At 57.5% G+C, this 23,480-nt stretch overlaps 1 protein-coding gene across 2 annotated transcripts in view; it reads right to left on the bottom strand.

Annotated features, from left to right (window-relative positions):
• Positions 1-21,632, bottom strand: part of PPM1F (protein phosphatase, Mg2+/Mn2+ dependent 1F) — a 28,363-nt gene extending 6,731 nt beyond the window's left edge. Inside the window, exons 1-6 of one of the 2 annotated variants that reach the window (XM_004466430.4) lie at positions 21,541-21,632; positions 15,841-16,109; positions 11,467-11,606; positions 4,381-4,583; positions 3,618-3,806; positions 2,302-2,445 (exon numbers count right to left, since the gene is read on the bottom strand). In XM_004466430.4, the coding sequence (XP_004466487.1) occupies positions 2,302-2,445; positions 3,618-3,806; positions 4,381-4,583; positions 11,467-11,606; positions 15,841-16,046 (882 nt within the window). In that variant the 5' untranslated portion in view covers positions 16,047-16,109; positions 21,541-21,632. Of the gene's footprint in view, positions 1-2,301; positions 2,446-3,617; positions 3,807-4,380; positions 4,587-11,466; positions 11,607-15,840; positions 16,110-21,540 lie in introns of both variants that reach the window. The other variant, XM_004466429.3, reaches the window with a different exon arrangement.
• Between the last annotated feature and the right edge of the window lie 1,848 nt (positions 21,633-23,480).

The following is a 23,480-nucleotide window of genomic DNA, read 5'->3' as shown; positions in this document are numbered from 1 at the left end:
TGCAAGTCGAGAACCCGCTTTGCCTAGCACACGTGCTCCCCTTTTCTGTCTGCTCGGCCTGCCTGTGGTCAAAGTCCCGCCGGGCACCTGAGGGTGAACTGCGGGGATCCCTGGGGGAGCCCCTGCGCGCACCCCACTTGAGATCAACGCTCTGCCCACCTTGCCCTGTCCTGGGGCGGGAGCTCTCCTGAGGTGCAGACCCTCCCCACGTGGCTGGAAGGGCCTTTCTTCCCACAGAGCACCCCTGTGCCTGCCCAGAGCAACAACAGGAGCAAGGGGCTGGCTGGGAGGGTGCGTGGACGCCTCTGCTGAGCCTGGCCCGCGGGTCCCTGCAGTCCCCTGCGGCCCTGGGAGGCTGACAGGGTGCAGGGCCGGGAACCAGCAGCCCGGCCCCCCTGCCACCTCCCTCTCCCCGCCGTCCTGGCTCCAGCATGGGCCGGTCACCAGCCTCGCCCCCTCCGCACGGGTCCTTCACGCCCACACGGAGGCCTGGTCCAGTGACGGGAGGGTTCCAGGCTTGGGGCACCCCCATCTTCACCTCCTGTTTCCTCCCCGCAACCTGCCTGAAAGGCTTCTCTAGGGCCAGGCCCAGGGAAGGCTCCACAAACAACCATTTGGTGCCTGGCTAAGTGCGGGGCCTGGCGCTCGGCCCAGTGACAGCACCTGACTGCCCCGCTAGGCCACGGGAGTCTGGCTGTCGCCCCGTCTGCCGCTCCTGCTGGCCTCCTTCCTGGCTTTCTCTGGCTCCACTCCTGGATTCGGGGCGACCCCGCTCACGTATTCAGGGCAGCCCGGCTCACGTGTGCACTGCCTGGGCAGGTGCCCCCCGCCCCCGGCTCAGCCTGGTACAGGGTCAACGCAGAGGCTGACGCGCCCCCGGCCCTGCACTCCTCCTCACCAGCCAGCAGCCTTCCCGGGCCTCCCAGCACTGGCCTGGGCCTGCGCTCTCCCTCCCTCGCTCATGCCACCAGGCCCAGCCCCCTAGCCCTGCTCTGGGCATCTTCACTGGGGTCCCGCCGGCGCCTCCAGCAGATGTCTCCCACCTCGTCCTCGCCAGCTGGCCCCTCCCTTCCTCCTGGACGACCCCTGACCTGTGGAAGTCACACCTGCCTTTTACAATTGGCTCCTGCGCAGAAGCTTTCTACTTGCTTCGATTCCATCCCTTTCTCCTTCCTATCCCCCCAGTACTTGGTCTGCCCTTGTCCTAAAACTCCTATGGGCCTGTCTAGTGCCTCCTGCTAGACTGAGAGTTACTGAGAGCCCAGAAGTCAATCCTGCGTTATTACTGTGCTGCCTCGCCAAAGTATTTTCTATGGAATAGGTGCCAAACATTTGCTGGACCGAACTGAGTCCAGACAGGCTCTTCAGATAGCCTCAGAAAGAGGTGGGGCATGACATGAGGACCCCATGTGTTCCTCCAAGGCTAGTTCCAGCAGTTCCCAGATGCCCCGACCCCCACTGCTGCCCACTGAGACGCTTTCCAGTTTCCCGCTCACGTAACCACAGCTGGGAGGTTGGGATGTTGGGACCAATGCTTTGTGGATAAACCTCTGACTGGGTCTCCACTTTGAGGAACGGGGGTGGCCGCCAAGGGCCAGGAGTGGGGGCGGGGAGGGGCACATAGGGACATGGGGAGGGAGCGGGGTATCTAGTTTCCACAGCCTGGGGCGGACTAAGGAGAAAACAGGTGCTGGCATGGTACCCCTCACAGGCAGGCGGTGCTCTCGGCAGGCCACGTGCCATCGGCCTGCTCAATTCTCGCCCCAAACCTCCTGGCGCTTTCCAGATGAGGAACCAAGGCTTGGAACGGAGTGGAGCCGGATTTGAACACAGACAATCCATCTGTCTGTGCTCTTGGCCACGGTGCCATGTGGCAGGGCTCAGGCAGAGTTCGGACAAGCCTCCCTTCCTTCCAGACCAGGCTGAGGCTCCTCCCTGAAGCGGGACAACGCCCTTGCACGTGCGTACTTCAGCACTGCGGCTGGGCTACCCGTCCCGGCCAAGGGCCCAGCTCGCCCCGGAGCCCCGGGGTCACTGGGACCCAAGCAGCTCTCAGGAATGGTGCACCTGGCCAGCCTGGCTGTCCACGCCTCAAGCTTCAAGGGACCTCCTCCACCAAAGGGGCTTGGGGAATTTCCTGGAAAGACGGACCAGGCCTCCCTACGTCTTCATCTAATACCAACACCCAGCCTGGGCCTCTGGATGCTCTCCTTCCCCTGCGGTCCCCGGAAGGCCCCGTCTCACCTGCCCAGCAGGACAGAGTCCAGGCACATCCCGGGCAGCGGTGGGCGGGCAGCTTACCTGTCGCTCGGGTCTGTGGGGATCCATCAGCTTCACCACCTGTCCTTGCTGCACCAGGATGACCTGAGAGTCCCCGAGCCAGGCGATGTGCAGGGTCCCTCCCGCAATGAGGGCACACACGCCAGTGGTGCCGCTGTGCAGCCGCTGCAGGGAAAGGGGGCCCCAGGTGGGCTGAGGGCAGCAGGCCCCTGGCTTTGTGGAACACCAACCAGGAAAACCAAGGGGCGGCTGGTGCCACGCCCGGTGAGAGAAGGCAATGGACAGTGGATGCACACAGTGACACCGACAGATCCAAGAATGCCTGCGCCGTGTCAGGGAAGTGCAGTTCAACGTTCCCATTTGCACCAACCTCTAGAAAGTGCAGCCTCATCTAGGGTGTCAGGGTGCTGGTCAGTGGTGGTCTGGGAAGTGGGTGGGCAGGAAGGCAGAATGGAAAGGGGCAGGAGGAGCCTCTGGGTGATGGATAGCTACTTGGATTCATTGGCATGGACAGGTCAAAATTTGCCCCATTTGTTTTAAGTACACGCGATTTGTTTATATGTCAGTTATGCCTCGTTAAAGTTACATAAGAAACCTAAACTGAACAACTGCTTCAAGAGAATCTACTTTCAGCCTGAGTGGCAGCCTCAAGCCCAGGGCTTCACCTCCTTGAGTGGCAGCGGCCAGAGTGCCGGGATGGGCTGCTTCCCAGGGGCCCCGCCTCACGCTTCTGGACGCTGTGCGTCTGTGAAGAGACAGAGCCTGGCTCTGCTGGCAGGGCGGGTGGTGACAGTGCCCCCTTCCCAGGGCCTGCAGGCCACGCCTAGTTGGAGTGGCTTCTGCCCCATGAGCCGGGAGAAGCTGGGCGGGGCTTTGAAGCTCTGGGCCTGGGCTTCCCGATGTCTAAAATGAGGACGTTTCTATCTACGGATGAAGTTCTGCAGCACAGGCTCAGGTGAGGTTCAGGAGGGATGAAATGGACTCAGGTAAGTTCGCACAGGAGGGGCCCGGGATGCTGCTGCTTTCTTCCCTAAGTGGGTACAGCTCCCAAGGGCAGAGAGTTCCCAGCAGACAGCAGAAGCCTGCCCAGGCCCTGCCCGGGAGGCCAGCTGGAGCTGGGGCTGCCCTCCCGGCGCCACCCTCGCACCTCCTGCAGCGAGGCAGGAACAGGTGGCTGAGGGGCCGAGAGGGGTGAGAGGTGAGCCCTGTGCCGCTTTGCATCAAATGGGAAGTGAGCCCCTTCCCTGGAGGAAGAGAAGCAGCACGGTGGCAGCAGTGTTTGAGGAGGGTCTCGTGGGCCCCCTGACCTCACCCAAGGCCCAGCCGCCAGTCCTCACCTCGCGCCTGGCTTTGCGGAGGAACAGCTCGTCGGTGTGCCAGAAGGCCTCCTGGAGGGCTACTGCGGGCTCTGCGGGCAGCTCCGGCCGGCGCGCGGTGTGGACGTGCACGTGGGCAGCAGCGTACCTCACGGCATCCACACCTCCATGGCCATCAAACACAGCAAAGTAGGCGCGGTCCACTGAGTCCTGGGGGGATTGCAGTAGGGGTCCCAGGGCTGCAGCCTCGCGCCTGGCTGCAGCTCTCACTGGGGGCGTGGGACCAGGCAAGGACAGGAGCAGGACACTAGGAGGCTGCCCTAGAGGCGTGGGGTCTGGAAGGACCAGCCTGGCCTTTGTTCGCAGGTCGACCTGGCTGGGCTGTGTGATCTTGGAGAAGGGCAGCCCTTTGGGCCCTGGCGTCCCCATCTGCAGTGGGCAGCCGGGAGCCGCCAGGGCACGAAAGAGCAGGGCTCCGCGTTCAGTCGGGGGTGAACGTGGCATCGGGGACAGACTCAGGCAAACCGTTCCCTTTTCTCAGCCTGGAGAACAGGGGCTGGGTGGCTGCCCTGGCCCTGATGCTCTGGGACGATGACGCAGGTCCCCAACCCTGCCTGGGAAGTGTCCTGTGAGTCGCCTGGCACTTGGGCACTGGCGGGCGGCTCTTCCCAGAATCCAGGGGTGCCCCCAATAGAATGGAGTCAACCAAATCCCCCAAATGCTATGCCACCGCGGAGAACGGGCATCAGGACGCTGCCCAGGGCCCTGCGGGTGGAGCACTCACAGACAGGCCGAAGAGCTGGTTGAACGCAGGCAGGACCACGTGCCGGTCCTCCATCTTGCGGCGCATGTTCCGAATGGCGTGCGTGGAGACCAGCCACTGCCGCTGGGGGGCCCGGGCCTCCGGTGGCACCTGCTTCTGCCACTGGCTGCACACTTCCCAGAGCTGGGTGAAGAGACTCTGTGCCACACCCCTGGCATCCAGCACTGCTGGGTGTGACGGAGAAGCCATTAGTGAGTGCTCCCCCCGAGCCAGCTGAGGCTTCCTTCACTGCCCCCCGGCTCCCCAGGGTTTCCCAGAAAGTCCTGGTCACAAACTTGCATCGGCCCAGCCCGGCTGTCCGCAGCCCCCTCCCAGCATGTCTCTGAATGCACCGACCCAATTTGCTAGGCACGACCAACCCGTCATCGGCCATTAGAAAGATGGTGCCTGGCAGAGCAGGTGTGGCTCAGTAGCTGAGCACTTGCTTCCCATGTATGAGGTCCCCGCTTCAATCCCTGGTACCGCCTTAAAAAAAGAAACATGGTGTTTGGCTACATATACCAAGAGCCTCTCCCACAGCAAGAAGTTCCACTTGCTGGAACCCCTCTCAGGAAGTAATGGGAGAGGCGAAGTCACCTAAGTGTCAAGTGCAGGATTCTCTCTGATTGTGCCCTGATGAGAAACAATTATGTAGCCAAGGAGAGAGGAAGGAGAAGCAAATTATCTTGATCAAGATTTAAGCTCTGCTGTTCACAAATGGTCTTTGCAACTGAACAGGCACCTTCCGTATGGCCCAGTACTTGCCCTCCTGGGCATTCATCTCAGAGAAATGCAGACTTAGGTGCACACAGAAACCTGTCCACGAGTGCTCACGGCTGCTTTATTTGGAATAGCCCCAAACTGGAATCACCCCAGATGCCCTCCAGCAGATGACTGGCTAAACAAACGGCGCGTCCAGACCACAGAATCCAACTCCGCAACGAAAAAGGGAACAACACGTGGAAACATGACCCCCAAAAACCAATTCCAAAACGTCACAAGTGGTGTGATTCTATTTCCAAAAACTTCTTGAAGAAGCAAAATTATAGAAATGGAGGACTGGTGGGTGCCAAAGGTTTGGCATGGGGGTGTGGGCGGAAGGGAGGTTGGGGGCTTATAAAAGAGAACAGGAGGGCTCCTTCTGGCCCTGGACTGTTCTGTACCATAATAGTGCCAACTCTGATATCCCAATGTGACATTGTACTACAATCTTGCAAAGACATCATCGAGGGAAACTGGGTAATGGGTACAAGAGAATTCTATTATTTCTTACAGCTGCATGTGAATAAAAAATGATCTCAAAATAACAAGTTGAAATAAAAAAACAATAACCTCAGGGTCATATAAAAAATGTTGACAGGAGAGTGGATGAAGCTCAGTGGTTGAGCACCTGCTTCTCCTGTATGAGGTCACAGGTTCAATCCCTGCTACCATCTGTGGCAGGTTTGACATTATTTATGAATGTCAAAAAGAGATATTGTGTTTGTACACTGGTCTGTTCCTCTGGGCATGATACCCTTCGACTGTAGAAAATTCAAAGGCTTTATATTTATCTGATTAAATCAAGATTAGGGCTTTGATTTGAACACATCATCAGGATGTACAGGGTTGAGTCCCCGCCCCTTGGTGGGCTATATAAATGGACACTCAATTAAGGAGACAGGAGTAGATACACAGAAAAAATACACAGAGAAAGAGAGACAGCTCCATAGACATAGCAGAGGCCCCAGGAAGAGATGAGCCATTTGCCTGAGAGTCTACAGCTGACCTTGTGAAGCGAGCAGAGCAGCTGAGCCTGGAAAGAAATGAGCCCCAGGAAGAGAGATTAGTCCTATGCCAACCTACAGCTGAGATCAGAAGAAGCTGGGCCCATGGACGTAAGAGAGAAGAGGAAGGCTGAACCCTTGCCGACGTCCCCCGCCATCTTGCTTCAACACATGGCAACAGTTACGAAAGGAAGTAACCTTGAGTTGGACTCTTCAGGGCCTTGTAACTGTAAGCTTTTACCCCAAATAAATACCCTTTATAAAAACCAACAGATTGCTGGTACTTTGCATCAGCACCTCTTTGAAAAACACTGCCTTAAAAAAAAAAATTAAAATGACTGAAGTAGGAAAATCAACCCAGAAGTTGAATATATGTAAAAAAAAAAAAAAAGATTTTTTTAAAAAGTTGAGAGTTTACAAGCATGCAAAATGCGTTTATGTCATGGTATTAAGTGAAAAAAGGAGGAGAATAAATTGTATGTAAGCTCGATCACAAGTATATGCAGAAAACTCCATCCACTTGGACCCAGAAAAAAAAAATCAGCAGTGGGTGTTCTATGAGGGGTTATTTTTTTTTAACTGCACTTTTCTTTTTTGGTGCTTTCCCAATTTCCCATTACATGTGTTGGGCCCCACATGATGATGGCAAAATGTGACCAATAAATTCTTTGCTTTCTTCCTAATGGCCCTCTCCATGAGTGTGGGGCTTGGTGAGTTGCTTCGAATGACTAGAATGAAGCAGGAGGTTCGGACACTGTCTCGGATCCCTGGCTGGGCAGGCCAGGTGTGGTGAGGCCACATGGGTGGCCACGTGGAAGTGCCCATGAGTGGGTGGCTGAGACCCCTGCCCACAGCTGGGTGGGGTGTCCTCTCAGAAGCGGCTCCTCTGGCCCTGGCCCGGCCTTCGTGTGACAGCAGCCCCCAGAGAACCAGTCAGAACCACCCAGCTCGGCTGCTCTCCAAGTCCTGACCTCTAGAAACTGGGGGATAACAAATGGTTGTTGTTTAAAGGCGCTGAGTGATGGGGGCAATTTGTCTTGCAGCAATAGATAACGCCTCCACCACACCGACTGAAAAACAACAGGACAAACCCCACCTGGGCCCTGCTTCTAAAGAAGGATCAGGGGAGCAGATGTAGCTCAAGTGGTTGAGCACCTGCTTCCCTGGTACCCCCTAAAAACAAAAAACAAAACCAATGAAAAACAACAACAAACCACTCTCATTGGAGAGTGGCTGTAGCTCAGTGGCTGAGTGCCTGACTGGCAAGTGTGAGGTTCTGGGTTCAGTCCCTGGAACCTTCTAAAATAAACCAAAACAAACCAACAAGGAACAGCCAAAGGAACCTTCGGGCACTCTGCCTTCCAGTCCAGGAAGCCCACCTTGGCTCCTGCTGGTGCAGGGTGGAGGGCAGGTATGGGGCGGAGGGGCGGAGGGACTCAAGTTCGAGAAACTGGAACCAGGACAGACTCTGAAGAGCGTCGTGGGCTGCACCCCGAGGACATGGGGAGCGAAGGGAAGGGGCAGCTCCTGCCCTGAAGCAGTGGCTGCAGAAGGAAATGAGAAGGGCCCAGGCCTGGGGTGACTACAGAGGAAGGAGGCTTCTGTGGACTTGTAGGCCCGGAAGGCCGAGGGGAGCCCCTGCCCCAAGGTTGGCCCAGCTGCTGCCATCACTGCACCTCAGACCTGGGGTTCATTCAAGAACGGGGGGTAATCCAGCCTGAAGGGCTGAGGGTGCAGGGGGCCCCCAAGAACCTCTGTCAGAAGGCCTGACTCCGTGAAGACAGCTCTGCATCCACTGGGCTCCAGGGACACCCCACCAGTCAGAAGGCCCCTTCCCTCTGTCTCGGCAGGTGCGCAAATGACTGCTGGGGCCAGCAGCTGACACCATCTGTCTCTCTGGAAACTGCTGGCTCTGTGCTCTTCTCGGGCCTAAAATGAAGGCCGCTCACCCCCATTGCTCTCTCGCTTCAGGCCACACTGCTGTTGACCCATTCGTGTGTTTGAGTTTGAGCCTCTGCTCAAGCTAAAGGCAATTAAAGCAGCAGCACTACAGGCAACCGGGAGAGGTGTGCCAGCCAGGACGGCGCGTGCTGCTTCCCAGAGATGCCTCCTTTCCAGGTGAGGGGCCCAGACTGCTTCTGGAATTCTGTTCTGAGAGTAACAAGTACTGGGGAGGGACTGCCTGGTGGCTGGACCTGGCTGGGGCATACAGTGGTCTGGGCCACACTCTTTTGCCCTTTGGCCAATGATTCTAACTCCCCCCACCCCCGTGATGAGATGTGGAAAACGGATTCAGGACAAACCTGGCTACCTTCTGCTTGGCGCATGAGGCCTGCCAGCCTTGGACAGAGCAGCTCCCCGGCAGTAGAGCGCAGGCCTCGGCTTCCTTCCCACACAGCCCCCTCCCACCTCACAGGCCTGCAGGTGACCCCGCGCGCTGGCAGGAAGCCGAGGCAGCCGGGGCAGTATTCCTTCCCACCAGCAGGTGACACCGATTCCCTGCCTTGACGGGTGGGGGTGTGGGGGGGTGCTGCCCGTGGGGCTGTGGAGCCTGGTGAAGGGGCGGCGGTCCCCGCGCCCGAGGCCTGCTGGCTGTGCAGGGAGCAGTGGCTGCCCGCTATGTGGAGAGGGGGCTGTCTGCCTGGGGCTCCGGGAAGCCCAGTGGCTCGGAGGCAGACCTGGGCTCCGAGGGGACTGGCGGGGAGGGGAAGGGGGAAAGCCTGGCACCGCAGCCTGAGGCTGAAAGCTTGGTGTAATTTTCTCCTCTCTTCTTCCCCCACCAACCAATCTTCCCGCCTTGCTCCTGGCTTTTTCCTCAGTGCATGCACTGATTCTGAGCTTCAAGGAACAATAATGAGAGAGGAAACAACAAAGAAAGGAAAACTCTGCTAAGGCTTCCACTGCCCAGGGGGCCCAGATGGCGAACTGTTGGCGGGAGAGGCCTTTCAGCGACAAGCCGAGCACCCAGCCCCTTGGCATGTCCCCCGCAGCATGTGACACCCCACGATGGTCAGGGACTCGACGAGGGGGGTCTCTAAATTCCGTTGCCCCTGCCTGGGACCTGGGCTGCACCTTTCATGGAGGAGACACTGGGTAATGCTGCCTGATACAAGCCTGGGCCTGCGCAGGGCCCCACACACCCACAGCTCTCCAACACACACTCAGAAGGAATGACAAAAATGAACTGTGGGAAGCTGATGTGGCTCAAGTGACTGAGCTCCTGCCTACCACATGGGAGGTCCCAGGTTTAGTTTCTAGGGCCTCCTGGAGAAGGCAAGCTGGCATGACAGGTAGGCGCAGTGAGCTGACACAACAAGACAGCGCAACAAAGAGATATAAAGAGGGAAGACAATGAGAGACACAATAAACCAGGGAGCTGAGGTGGCTCAAGCGACTGAGCGCCTCTCTCCCACATGGGAGGTCCCAGTGCCTCCTAAACAGAAGATGAGCAGACAGTGAGTGCAAACAACAAGAGGGAATTGGAATAGTAAGTAAAATAAAATTTAAAAAAATTGCTTTGGGGGAAAATGAGCAACTGTAGAGATGACAATTAAATGCAACACATGGTCCTGGATGAACTCTAGTAACGGAGGAGAAAAGGCACCAAAGGACAACATTGGTATGTACAAAACTGGAATATAGACATAAAGCCTTAGATCAAGGTTAAAGTGTTTGAACTTGACAACTACCTAAGAAGATGTATAAGTGATTATCTTTTTGCTTAAGAAATATACATGGATACGGTGTGAGTTCAAGGAACATTATTCATACAACCTCTTCTCAAACGGTCAGGCTTCAGATAAATGGACTGATGGATGAAGAGAGAACGATACACCAAATGTTGGGTAGAGGGATGGAGAGTGGTACAGCAAATGTGGGAAAACATTAAAACCAATGGATCTGGCTATATGGAGAGGTGGGGTGCATGATGGAGTTCTCTGCATGGGCTCTGTATTATTTTTACAACTGTCCTGTCAATTTGAAATTACTTAAAAAATAAAAAAACTTAAATGGGAGCCCCTCAACCCTTTTTTTTAGGAGGTACTGGAGCTTGAACCCAGGATCTCATACATGGGAAACAGGCACTAAACCACTGGGCTACATTCATCTATTTGTTTTTTAGGAGGTACTGGGGATTGAACCTGGGACCTTGCACATGGGAAGCAGACACTCAACCCACAACCACTCCCTGCACGCTTGTTTTGTAAGTTCACAACTTTCATAGACATTTATTGTTTATGTATGCTCATGTATGAAATACTTTAATAAAGGTTTATTTTTAAAAACATAAAGAAAAATAAAACAAAAACTCAGAAAAAGAAAGAAAAATATAGAAAACAAGAGGCCTACTCTTCTATGGTTGGATCCATCAAACAAAGAACACCTCTGCCCCATGGCCATGCAGGTTTCGGGGCGCTTTCTCTGCGTTTCTGGGTCCATCTGGCCAGGCAGCTGGGCTGTCTGGGCACTGTCCTGCAGGTAGGGGGGTCCCTGATCTGGCCAGGCCTCGGTGACCCCCCATGAACCCTGGACCAGGCAGCCTCTCGGATGTCACTGAATGCTGCCCTTTCAACGGCCTGGAGCATCTCCTTGGCTCCAACCTGGGCCAGTGGAGGCGAAGAGGCCTGAGATCTGGAGCTTTCTATCGCCTGCACTGTGATGCCGCCAGCTGTGGACCCGCTGACAGGTCTCACCCCTGCCCTCGCCAGTCCTGGTGGGCACTGACTGAGGTGGGACAGAGAGGGCCCTTGGCTGTGAGTGCCTCAGTTTCCCTGCCTGGAAGATGGGACAAGCAGTGTTCATTTCCTGGGCTATTCTGCAACTTGGTGAGACGGAACACAGGGGGTGCCTGGTGCCCAATGTCACACAGCAAAGTTGTCTGAAAAGCAGCCATGCAGCCAACGATGGCAGAGAGCCACCCCCTTGCTGTCTTCGTGCCAGGGTGTTAATGCTTTCCCAGCACCTGGATTCTCCCACCCCGTTGTGAGCAAGCCCCCGCCACAACCCTCCTCAGCCTGTTCCCCATGACTTCACCTTCCCACTATTAAAATGGCACAAAGAAGGGACGCGGTTGTGCCTCAAGTGATTGAGCTCCCGCCTACCACACGGGAGGTCCCAGGTTTGGTTTCCGGTGCTTCCTGGAGAAGATGAGCAAGACAGCAAGTGCAAAACAATAAGGGGGAGGGAATAAACAAATAAAAATAAATCTTAAAAAAAAAAAAAAAAGAGGCATAAAGAGGGGAAGGCCTGGTGACTGTGCTGCTGGCTGTGCCACCGGGAGCCACCTGGAGGGAGAACTCACAGGTCACGGGTTCCTTCTCCTCTTCCTCATCCTCCTCCTCTTCCGGACCGGGTGGCTTCTTGAACTCAGAAAGGTCCTTCTGTAGCAGCTGGGAGACGGCTGCATGGGTCAAGGACGGTATGAGTGCTGGCGGGGCGTTCCTGGGGATGGGGCAGGGGTGGAGAGGGACAGGTGAAGGTGTGCTGCCTCGGCCTGGGCCAATGCTCAGCACTCCGCCTTGTGTGGGTTGTCCGCCCAGACGCTCCGACGGAGACCCCTGCCCCTCTCCGCCCCGGGCGACCCTGTGGAGGTCGTGATGTCCGCCTGCCCCTGCCGCAGGCCTGCACAAGCCCAGTCGGGTCACTCACAAGATGCAGCAGCAGGCTGCGGCTAACTATGCGACTATGCGACAAGGGTGCACACCCACACAAGTGCTAACTGGTACGTGCCTGGGGCCACCTGCGGAGGGGAGGTCACAAAAAGTGTGCCTGTGTCCGCCAGGCCTTGGGGACTGGCCAGACAAGCCACCTGAAATCCAGTCTGAGGACAGCTCCTGTCCTGCCGGGCTACAGGAGGAAGAGGGACGGACAGTGGCTGTGGAGCCCCTGGGGGTTGGGGAGGCCGAGTCGGGCAATGGAAGTGTGTGGCCCCCAGGGGCCCCGGGTGCTCGGGGCACCTGATGAGAGGGGCGTTTGGGGGGAGGATCACAGGTCGGGGGGGCCAAGCTTTACAGCATCGGGGCCACCGACTCTTTAAAGCAGGACATGGCACAGCTGGAGCAGGCGTCTGGGCCTCTCTGGCCTCGGTGTGGGGGGTGGGCTGGGGTGAACCACAGTGGGCGGCGATGCCAACGGTCCGGGGGAAAGGCCACAGCTGGCCCGAGCTAGGAGCGGGTCAGGCGATGGACGGGGAGGGGGCTGTGGAGCACAGCACCACAGGGAAGACAGGTGAAACATCCGCCTGGTCAGGGCATGAAGAGAAGGGGAGCGGAGATGGCCCCGAAGCTCCTGCCTGAGCATCAGGAAATGTGGCGCAGGAAATGAACCAGGCAGTTGCAGAGAGGGAAGGGCAGGGGCTGATTCCCCAGCAAGTCTCGGCCTCACCGACCGCCCCGAGGCCTGGGAGGCACTGGCAAGCGCATGCAGGCGAGCTGGGCCCCCCCCACCAGGGGACGCCTGGCCTGGGGGTGAGCGAGCTCGCCCAGGAAGGGCCACCCGGGAGAGGGGAGGAGGGCAGAGGGGCCGGGAGAAGCTGGGGAAGGACACTTAGAGAAAAGGGGCGAACTCGACAGTGAAGAGGAAACAGTTTCAGGAAGTTAGATGTGGTCAGCGGTTTCCAACTTTGCTGCCAGGCCACGCAGACTCGTTTGTCCTCGGGGGTCGCCGGTGAGGTGGGCCAGAGCTGCAGGGAAGGAGGCCGCTGCAGGCCCAAAGTGAATCAAGGGGTGGAGACGGAGGCTCGGGAGGAAGCCCTTCAGCACCTTGGCTGTGTGGAGGGAAGGAAGGAAGGGCAGCTCAGGGGATGGAAAGGGAGCCCGGCTGTGGCCAAGAAGGAAGCCGGTGGCCGAGACTACTGGGAATTCTGAGGTGGGCCTCAAGTTTCAGTGCCTGGTGCCGCTGCCACCAGGAAGCCTTCCCTGACCCTCCTGGGCAGGAGTCACTTCTCTTGGTGCACCTCCACCCTCTAGGCCAGAGCCTGACCCCCCAGAACCTGCCTCCCCACATATGTGCCCTCAGTGCTGTCCCCAGGGCCCGAGCAAATCCAGGGGTTCTTGGCTGAGCTGATGTGCCCGGCTTTCTCCTGAGGGCAGAGGCCCGGGTGGGCTGGAGACCCTGCAGGGGCTGGGCGTCCTCTGTGGCATGTCCATTGGTCTCAGGAGTCTACCAGGATGACTTAGTGGTTTTTTTTAAAACATGCAGGTGACTCAGGGGGAGACGCCCCTGGAATGGGCTCTTAAGGACAACCGGTCAGGACATGAGAAATGGGTTCCTCCGGGGCGGGAGGGGATTTCCTGACAACCGCTGGGTTTCCTTTTCTACCACAGGGAGGTCACGCTGTGGCTTCCTGGCTTGCCCGCCGCTGCTGGGGGCAGGGAGGTGGCTTCCGGCACCCGGACCCAGACAATGCCTGGCTGAGGGCCACCCGCATCCTGCCTCTGGGACCACCCCTCCCACCTCATCGCCGGGGATACATCCACGGGACCCGCCCTCAGGCTTGGAACCGAGAATCTGTGATGTCAAAGGCACCGAATCAGCTCCATCTCTGGTCCCTTCCAGGGAGGTGCTCCTAAAAACATCTAGAAGACTCCCCAGCAAATGAGCTGAAATGCGTGCGAGGCCCTGGTGCCGTGACCTGGGGTCTCCAAGGAGTTGACGGTCTAGCGGCAGAGATGAGAGATGCACGTAAACCAGTGTGGTACAAGGCCGGGGAGACGTGACAGCAAAACAGGGAGTATGAGAGGGGAGCCAGGACCCGGTGGCACCACGCCCCGGAAGTCAGGGACTCCGCAGAAGACACGACTTAGAATCTGAGGGAGAGCGGGGCCCCGCACGCTCGGGGTCCCAGGCAGAGCGCAGGGCGGGTGGGGAGCACGGGGAGGTCCGTGAACCAGCCCCGCACACCAGGGCTGCCTGTGGACAGCACAGGACGGTCAAGACACGAAAGGAGGGGCCAAACCTCGGGTGTCATAGGCGCCAGTGCCGGGATTATGCTTATGAATGCCCGTGTCTGTGCGTGCCTAAGAGAGAACGCTAGAAAAGGACAAACGTAGCTTAAGAGGAATCCATTAGGCTGGCTGGAAGTGGTAAGACTTTAAACTACAACGTTCGAAGGTGCTTTAAGGTAGACGCACAGGGACGTTTTCAACCCCACCTGGGGAGCGGGGGGAGCCCCTCATCTCCCACCCTGAGGCGGGCCCGAGACCCTTGGCCTCTCCCACCACATCACTGCCCTGCTCCCTGCAGCCTTGTTGGGAACTAACGAGTTACTCACTCAACGTGGGCTCTGGCCAGACCCTGGCCCAGCCCCAGTGCCCCGCCCGGGCCTTGTGGGACCCCGCTCCACCCCAAACAAGTCCTCTTTGTTCCCTGCCTTTTGTTCGGGCTTTCCACCCGCTCGTGACTAAGGGCGGCTGGCCTGCCGATCAGCCTCTGGCACCCTCCTCACGCCTCCCACCCCTGTCCCATCTGCACTGATCCCCCACGCCCTGGGTCCCTGCCCCCCACCCTCTCTGAGGCCTGGAACGCTCCCACGGGGACCCCTTCCTCTCCTTGGCGTCTGTGCCACCCACCCGGAAGCCCTGCTCATCCCTGGGCTCTATACCACCTGGGACGGCTTCTCTGCCCTAGGTGCTCAGATGGGCACTTTTCCTCTGCTAGAACCTTCTCCGGATTCTCTCCCTGCTCTTCAGAACACGGCCACGGCGGCCCTGCGGAGGCAGGCTGGGCAGGCCCCAAGAGCTCCCTCGACTGCCCCGCTCCCGCCTGGAGGACCCTTGTTTGACGCCACCTATCCCTAAAACATTTTCCTCAAAGCAAGACAACAGGGGCCAACAAAGCCCTGACACGTGCTGCAGCCCCTCGAGGACGCAGGGACGGTGCCCTGCTGTGGGGAGGCAGGTGCATGGCTCAGGCGAGCGCGGGCGCTGGATCCCCTGGGCCCTGGAGCTCAGTACATAGGCTGCCTGGGAGTCGGGGCTGGAGGAGGTGCTCGGTGGTCAACGGTGCAGGGAGATACGAAGGCCAGTGGCACGGGGCACTGATGGGCACTGGCCAGTGCTAGGCAAATGTGGCCGGGAAGCCACGGGGCACATCACGGCCTTAGGGGACCTGCAGGTGACTTGGGCGACACTGAGATCAGCCCACAGTAACAGAGTCTGGGTCAGGCGGCTCGACCCAGAGGTGCCTGTGGCTTTCTGAGCAGATGGGGTGGGAGAGGAGCCCTCACCCCGAGGTGCCTTTCGGGGATGAACATTTCCAGGGCACAGGAGGGGGTGGCCAGGGGGATGCAGGGCCTGGCCTCCACTCTTCCGAGGACAGGCTCAAGGTCAGCACAGGGGGAGACACCGCATGGGCCGCTGGGCGCCACTACGCGCGGCTTTGTCTCCTCCCGCCATCCAGTAAACAGGTGGCCTCGCTTCTTGCACCTTGTCTGTAAATTGGGGACAGCACCACCCACCTCTGGGCCTGTGGCCTGGCCTGCCATGCCCCGGCCTCATGCCTCCACCTCCTCATCCAGGAAATGGGGCACAGACAGGCTGTATCGCTTGGCACTGTTATCGGATCGGCGCAGGGAATGCGTGGACGTGCAGGCACCGTGTCCAGTAAACAGCAGGAACGGTCCGGCTGGCCCTGGACAGAGCGCCACCCCTCCCCTCGGGGGGAGCTCGGGTCCTACCTGCTGCCCAGGAAGCTCATCAGCAGCTCGGTCAGCTCACCCTCCAGCTCCTCCTGGCTCAGGACTAGGCTGGGGATCTTCCATGGCAAAGGGCTCTCGGGATCCAGGGGGGCCGGGAAGTCCTGGAGGAACGCGTCCAGGAAGCCCTGGATCTCCTCCGTGCCGCCGGCCGCCTGGCCGCTCTGTGATGGGGCTCCGGAAGCCATTCCGAGAGCATCCCGGGGAGCTGGCCGCGGGGCTGGGCGAGCGGGGTCCGGGCGGTCTTCTCCCTGGGGAGAAACGGACAAGTTGGCACAGACACGGCGGCCGGCTTGCAGGGTCTTGCTTTCTTCCCCCCATCTCCAAGCACTGAGGCTGCAGGCGCCTGTGAGAGGTGCCCTGAAACCACAGGGACAGGTCACCTCACAGCCACCAGGATGGCGAGCATTAAAACAACGGAAAACAGCAAGTGCCGGCAGGGATGTGGAGGGAATGGAAAACGGAGCAGCCGCTGTGGAAGGCAGCTTGGTGGTTCTTCAGAAAGCTACACGGAGAATTACTGTATGGCCTGGCAACTCTGATTCTGGGTATATCCCCGAAAGAACTGAAAGCAGGGACTTGGAGAGAAATCCGCACACCGATGTCTGACGCTGCCTTATTCACAACTGCTAAAAGGTGGAACCAACCCAAGAGTCCACCGGCAGATGAGAGGATAACAAAACGTGTTCTATTCCCATAATAGAATATTATTCAGTTGTCAAAAAGGTGGGGCTCCAATACATGTGACAATATGGATGAACCTTATTTGAGTAAAATAAACCAGACACAAAGGGACAAATATTGTGCGACCCCACTTAAATGAAATACGAAGAATAAGCACACTCACAGAGACAGAGAGCAAAGCAGTGATCACCAGGAGCAGGGTGGGGCTGGGGCTGGGGAGCTCCTGCTTAAGGGCACAGTTTCTATCTGGGGTGATGGAAAGTTTTGGTGACACACGGTGGTGATGGTAGCACAAGATTGTGAACATAAATAATGCCACTGAACAGGATCCTTGAAAGTGACTAAAATGGGAATTTCAGGTTGCATATGTTGTCATGCTAAAAATACTTTTTCTTAAATAAAAAAGGCAGGGTGGGGAATCAACTATGGCTCAGTCAGCCGGGCTCCCGTCTACCACATGGGAGGCCCTGGGTTCATGTCCCAGGGCCTCCTTGTGAAGGCAGGCTCGCCCGCACCTGTGGAGAGCCGACTCAGCAAGGTGACGCAACAAAAAAGGAGACAAGTAAAAAACACAGAAGAGTGCGCAACGAATGGACACAGAGCAGACAACAAGCAAGCTGCAAGGGGTGGAGGGAAATTTTAAAAATAATAATAAAGCAGGGCCTGCCCCGCTTGCTGTTTTTGGTGAACAGGAGTCCAAGAGGGCTGCGCGGGCACACAGAGGTGTAGCCTCAGGAGATGGTTCTGAGGCAGAGGCTGCAGGAGGTCTGGAAGGAGAAGTAACAGAGAAAGACAGCTCTGGGCAGAGGGATGGCCAGGGACGGGCAGGAGAGGGACACCAGGCGATGGCAGGGGGAGGCAGCCATAGTGGGCTCTGAGGTAGCAAGAGACGCCACCAGGTCTGTGAGCCTGGAGAGGGGCAGACGGGAGGAGAGAGGTCTGTTGGGGCTGCAGCCCGGACGGAGAAAATAGCAGGGCCAATGTGTAGGAGGTGGCCGGTCCCAGGCTTTGGGAGACAGACCAGACCGGGAAGCGGGAAGGCACCCGAGAGTCCCAGGGGCATCTGTCTGCGGGACTCTGGGGGTGGGTGGAGCAGAGGGCTAGCCAGCTTTGGATGGGATCAGCCTTCTGAATTCCTGTCTCGGAGGAGAGGGTCTTGAGTTTGAGTTGCTCTGGCTTCCTCAGCCCTGGCACGGAGAGGTGCTGTGGACAGGCTCTCCTTTCCCCATAGCCTCAGGAATGTCCAGTACTTCCTGGCTGCCAGGCCCCACGCCTCCCTGTGGCACTCCTGGGAGCTGGATTTGCACCCCGTTTTACAGGGGGGCCACTGAGGTTTGGGAAGGGGCAGCACATCGCCTGAGGACGGAGGCCAGGATCCAGGTGGGATTCCTGGTCCGAGGCTCTCTACTCTTCCACGCTGTTCCTTGCGTGCCTGGAAGGGGTGCCAGGTGCCTGGACGCCCCACTCACACCCCGACTTCTCTCCTCTGTTCTCCCCTCCTCCCCTCCCCAGAGAGGAGAGCTCCGGTTCTCCTCTCCTAGCCCAGAACCTCCCATCCAAATGCCAGCCAGCCCTCTTCAGACCTGCCCCACCCTCCTTGAGGCCCTGACACACCCACCCCGAGCCAGGCCAAGCACTCACAGCCCTCCAGACCCGAGTCAGTCCTAGAGCGTTTCCACGCTACCCTCCCGGGACCTGCCTCCGTCCCCGTCCACGCCTCCCTGAAGTCCAGGGTGCAGCCAGTGAGGACTTCCTCGCATGCAAATCTGAGCATGTCACTTCCCTGCTGACATCCTGCCATGGAGCTGACACAACAAGATGACACACCAAAAAGAAACTCAGATTCCCGTGCCGCTGACAACAGAAGCGGACAGCGAACACGCAGCAAATAGACACAGAAAACAGACAACCAGGGAAGCGGGGAAAAGGGGAGAAAAATAAATAAATAAATAAATCTTTAAAAAAAAAAAAAAAGGTAAACGTAAGAAGATGAAGAATGTAAAAGCCCAGGATGACAAAGCAGGGTGGCAGCGGGAGGGACAACAACACTCATCAGTTAATGGCCAGAAGGATAGGACACGTGAAATGGAGAAATCAGAAAAGGCTGGAAACCGGCCGGGAGGGGCTTACGAGAGGGTGAGGGAGGAACCTGGACAGGGAGAAGGCAAGGTCACCAGCAGGGCTGCAGACTGGAAATTAAGTCAATTAAAAGGCAAGATGGTGTGGATGTGCCAGCCAGCTGGAAATCTCCTGAGCGCAGGAAGAGGCCCTATCACCCTCCTGTTGCTTTCGGGACAGGTATCGGGGTCAGGCCGAGCTGACACCAAGCAAATGCAGAACCCCGGAGCCCAGGCTTTGGGAAATGCTGTCCACCCCCCAGGCAATTACAAACATCCAAACAAATATCGCACGGGTGCGGAAATCTCGAGGGATGGAAAACAGGCTTCTACAGGTGATTAGGACCCACACCAAGTACACCGTAGGCTCTGCTGACCCTCCCAAGAAGACACTGGAAGCCTGGCTCATAGAATCAAGTCCACCCTTAAAGTGCAGAATTTGAAACCCTTCCCCTTCAGTCCCACGTGTTGGTGATGTCTGCTTGATGTAAGGTGGCTCTTTCTGGCCTCCTGGCCTTGGGGTGCTGGTTCCTGTGCCTGCAGCCCCTTCCCACAAGCTGCCAGGGACTTCTTTTCCCTTAGGGTTGGTGGCCCCCCTGCTGCTAGAGCACTGCTGGCCTCGTCTCACCAGCCCGAGTGTGGGGTATCTGGCCAGGGTTTCGTGGGCCATGTGCGGGCTGCCTGCTGTGGGTTTGTGGGACGAGGAGCAGAGAAGATGCCACGTGCTGGGCACTGCCAGGATGTGCAAAGGGGACAGCTGGTTCAACCTGGCTATACAGGTGGGTTGCCAGGAGCCATCCTGCTTGTTGGGTATGAATTGGGCTTGTTTCTGCAATGCCCGACTAAGGTGAAGGGTATGATGAGGAAGTGGGACATGGATTTCCTTCTCTGGGGCTCAGCTGGAGTCAAGGAAGTAAATAATTTCCTTCCTCGCCCTTCCTTTTTCCAACCAACTCATCAAACTGTGATGTATAACATACTTATATGCTGCCCTCGGGAGCTCAGGACCTCAAGAGAAAGCCATGTAGATGGTCAGAGGAATAAAGTCCTAACACAAGTGGTGAAGGGGGAACCAGAGGCTGCCCTGGGACGGCCAGGGGAGGCAGGCGACAGTGACATGGCAGGAGATGAGTTCTCTTGGGACCAACTGGAGGAGACGGGGCCTCAGGAACAAATGCGGTGGCCACCTAGCAAGCAGCAGCAGGGCGAGGCAATTTGGGAATGAGGTGGGGTTGGGGAAAGGACCAGGGGTGGCCGGATTGCGTGCAGGGTCATCCCATCTGGGGGACATGGTGATGGGCTTGTGTGTGCCGTGCAAACTGTCAAGGAACTGGGGTGGGATGGGCAGGACACTGGCCTGCTACCTCCACCTGCCTTGAGCAGTCTGGCCAACGGTGACCAGCCCCCCAGACTGCCCCCCATCAGTAAGCACCACCGGGGCCAGCATGTGTGGTCACTGCTCTGAGCACTTTCTGTTTAATCTCTCATCCACCTGGGGGGATGGTTAGCTTGTTGTCATTTTCCCCAGTTTACAGGCAGGGTCACAGCATCGGGGTGGCAGAACTTGTCCCTGAGGGGGCGGGGGGGGAGGATTCACATCGGGGAGTCTTACCATATGGCCCCACAACACTCGCCTTGACTCTGCCTTATGTGTCTCATTAGATGATAAGCCCCTCGAGGTCAGAGCTGACCTCTGTACTCTTGGGGGTACAACACAGTGCAGTGGGCACTAAAGGCAGCCAGTAAGCATGCAGGTGGCAGAGAAGACAGACCAGTGGGTGGTGTGGGTTGGAAACCAGAGGCCCGAGGCCTGGGACTTCCCAAGAGGAAGTGAAATTACTGCAAGGAACTGAGTGGGCAGCAGAGGCAGGTGGCAAAGACAGGAGGGGCTTCCAGAGACAGCTCCAAGGAAGTCTACCGGTGAACTTGTGTACACAAGTTGACAGCTTTCCAAGTGGTGTGTCTTTTGCCGGCCTCTCACAACACCATGGGGAGAAGCAGATGGTGGTAAGGCCAGGTTCAGAGCGGGTACGTAACCGGCCTCAGATCACACAGGGAGGAGAGGGCAAAGCTGGGACTCGAACCTCAGCCTTCTGAAGCCTGGCAAGTTGCCACTTCCAAACCTCCCTGAGGAAGGAGAGGAGAGGAGAGGAGAGGAGTGAAATCTACAAGAGGCAGGAGAGGTAGAGATGACCTCAGGGAATGCCACATGGAATGCCACGGGAGGCTCCAGAGGAGGAACCCAGGAGTCCACCGCCGTGCGCTCATTACCTTAGGCAACTGCACTAAAATATCTGCCACCAAGAACCATTTTTCCCTTCTTGCACGGAGAGGTTAGGGGTTTGCCCAGGTCACACAGCCTCCTTCAGAGGCGATCTCTGACACGCGTCTGCTGAAATGCGCGGCAGGGCAGGCACTGACTCTTAAAACACTGGCCTTGTTTACCCTGGGGTTTGGGAATGAGGGTGGCGGCAGCCCAGATGCTGCTGGGGATGGGGAGGGGCTGGCCCCTGGGGCCAATGGAGGCGGCCACCTCTCGGGCCCCTTCGGCCCCACTGGCCCCCGACTCGGCCACGCCCCCAGCGGACCCCCGGATCTGCGCTCGTGGCTCGCCAGCCCTCAATGCCCCGTCTCGGGTTCCTCGGCCCCGGCTGCTCCCGCGCTCGCGTCCACGTCTCCATTCCGCCCCCACACCCCCAGCTGACCCTGGCCTCGGCCTCGTTGCCGCCCCTGCCCCCCGATTCCGCGCCCTCGGGTTTCTCGGCACCCCCGTTTCGGTCCAGTACGTCCCGGGCCCCACCCGACCCCCGTCCCAGCCCCTCCAGCGCCCCCCAACCCCGCGTTTCGGGCTCCCTCGCCCCCCAGGTCCACGGGTCCTTACCTCCTCACCGGCTGCTCTTTTCCTCTCGCGCCCCACGAGTCACTCTCAGCGGGCCCCGCCCACTTCCCGTCCGGCCTCGGCGGGCCTTGCGCAGGCGCAGTCGGGCCTGGGCCTTTGCTGCCCCCTGGCTGCCTCGAGGCGCGTGACTGGCGCCCCGAGACAGCGCGCTTTTGTGTTGGGTGGGAACAGGCGCGCGCCCCCTGGAGGGCTCCGGCGGAAATGCGGGGCTACGTCGCGGGGCGCGCAGGCGGCTGCGGGCTTGGTGCTGGGGCCACGCGGTTCCCTGAGCGGGGGAGACCCTGAGCGGGTCGCTTCGCTTCTCCAGCCCCGGAGCGGGGGACAAAAATCCCGACTTCGCGAGGCCCAGAACCTCAGCCAGGGCGAATCTATCATCTTACATCCTGGAGGCCAGAAGCCTGACATGGGGCTAAATGGCCTAAAATCAAGGTGTGTGGGGCGGGACCCGTGACTTTCTGGGGGTTCTAGGGGGTGTCTAGGAAAAAAAAACTGCACCGAGCAAGTCAAACAAGCAAGGATGACTTAATTTTAGGGGCGGTTAGGGCAGGGGAGGGAGGGTAGAACTCAACTCCATTGAAACAAAGGACAGCCAGCTATTTTGTTTTGGCCTGGGATAGGTGGGAGGACAAGTCCTGGAAGAAAGGAAAAGATTGGGGAGGGAGTAATCGAGGGTGCCTTTAGAGATGAGGACGGCCTGGTTGGAAATGTTCTCCTTTGCAGTAATTAGGCTGTCTGGCCTCTGTAAGGGCTGGGAAAGAGAGGAAGCTAAGGAACGAGATTGATCATTAGAATAGTTAGGGCCTAAGCTATATTCCACCCCTCCCATACCTTTTTTTTCCCTTCCTGCAGTGCTAGTTGTTTCTTGCAGTCCCAGAGCGGTAAGAGTCTTTCAAGGTAGTCAGGTTGAGGAAGGGAGCTGATCAGGTCATGCAAGGAGTGAGGGCGGCAGCTTGGTTAAGAGAAGGAAAAACAGTCATGATAAGAGAACATCTGTTTCCTTGCCTTTTCTGCGTTCTAAAGGCCACTTGCATTCCTTGACTTGTGGTCCCTTCTTCCACCTTCAAATCCAGGAATGTTGGACTGAGTCCTTCTCGCACAGCCACCCCTCTGGTTCCTTCTGATTCCCTCCTCCACTTTTTTTTTTTTAAAAAGATTTATTTTATTTATTTCTCCCTCTACCCCCATTGTTTGTGCTCACTGTCTGCTCTCTGTTCGTTGTGTGCTCTCTGTGTCTGTTCTCTCTGTCTACTCATCTTCTTTTTAGGGGGCACCAGGAACCAAACCTGGGACCTCCTGTGTAGGAGGGAGGTGCATAATAATTTGAGCCACTGCTGCTCACTGCTTGTTGAGCCTCTCATTGTGTTTCCTTGTTGTATCTCCTCATTGTATCAGCTTGTTGCATCAGCTTGCTGCACCAGCTCGCTGTGTCAGCTCGCCATCTTGCTCATCTTTTTTACAAGGCACCAGTAATTGAAGCTGGGACCTCCCATGCAATAGGCAGGTGCCCAACTGCTTGATCCACACCTGCTGCTCACTTTCTTATATTAAAGAGCAGTTGTAGGTTTACAGAAAAATCGTGCAAGAAGTGCAGAGTTCCATATATCCCATTTTAGTTTCCCGGGCTGCTTAAAGCAGATAACATGAAATGAGTTGGCTTGAACAATGAGAATTTATTAACTTACAGTTTTGAGGCTGAGAAAAATGTCCAATTCAAGGCATCATCAAGGCAATGCTTCCTTCCTGAAGACTGGCTGTCAGTGATCCTTGGCTCCTCTGCCACATGGCAAGGCGCATGGCAGTATCTGCTGGATTTCCAGATTCGTTCCAGATTTTGTGCTTTCAGTGTCTTTCTGCAACTTTCTCTCTCTCTCTCTCTTCCTATATTCATTCCATTAATAAAGGACTCCAGTAATAGGATTAAG

The sequence above is a fragment of the Dasypus novemcinctus genome, chromosome 19 (assembly GCF_030445035.2).
Source record: "Dasypus novemcinctus isolate mDasNov1 chromosome 19, mDasNov1.1.hap2, whole genome shotgun sequence".
Classification (NCBI taxonomy): domain Eukaryota; kingdom Metazoa; phylum Chordata; class Mammalia; order Cingulata; family Dasypodidae; genus Dasypus; species Dasypus novemcinctus.
This window is presented reverse-complemented; position numbering and strand designations above follow the sequence as displayed.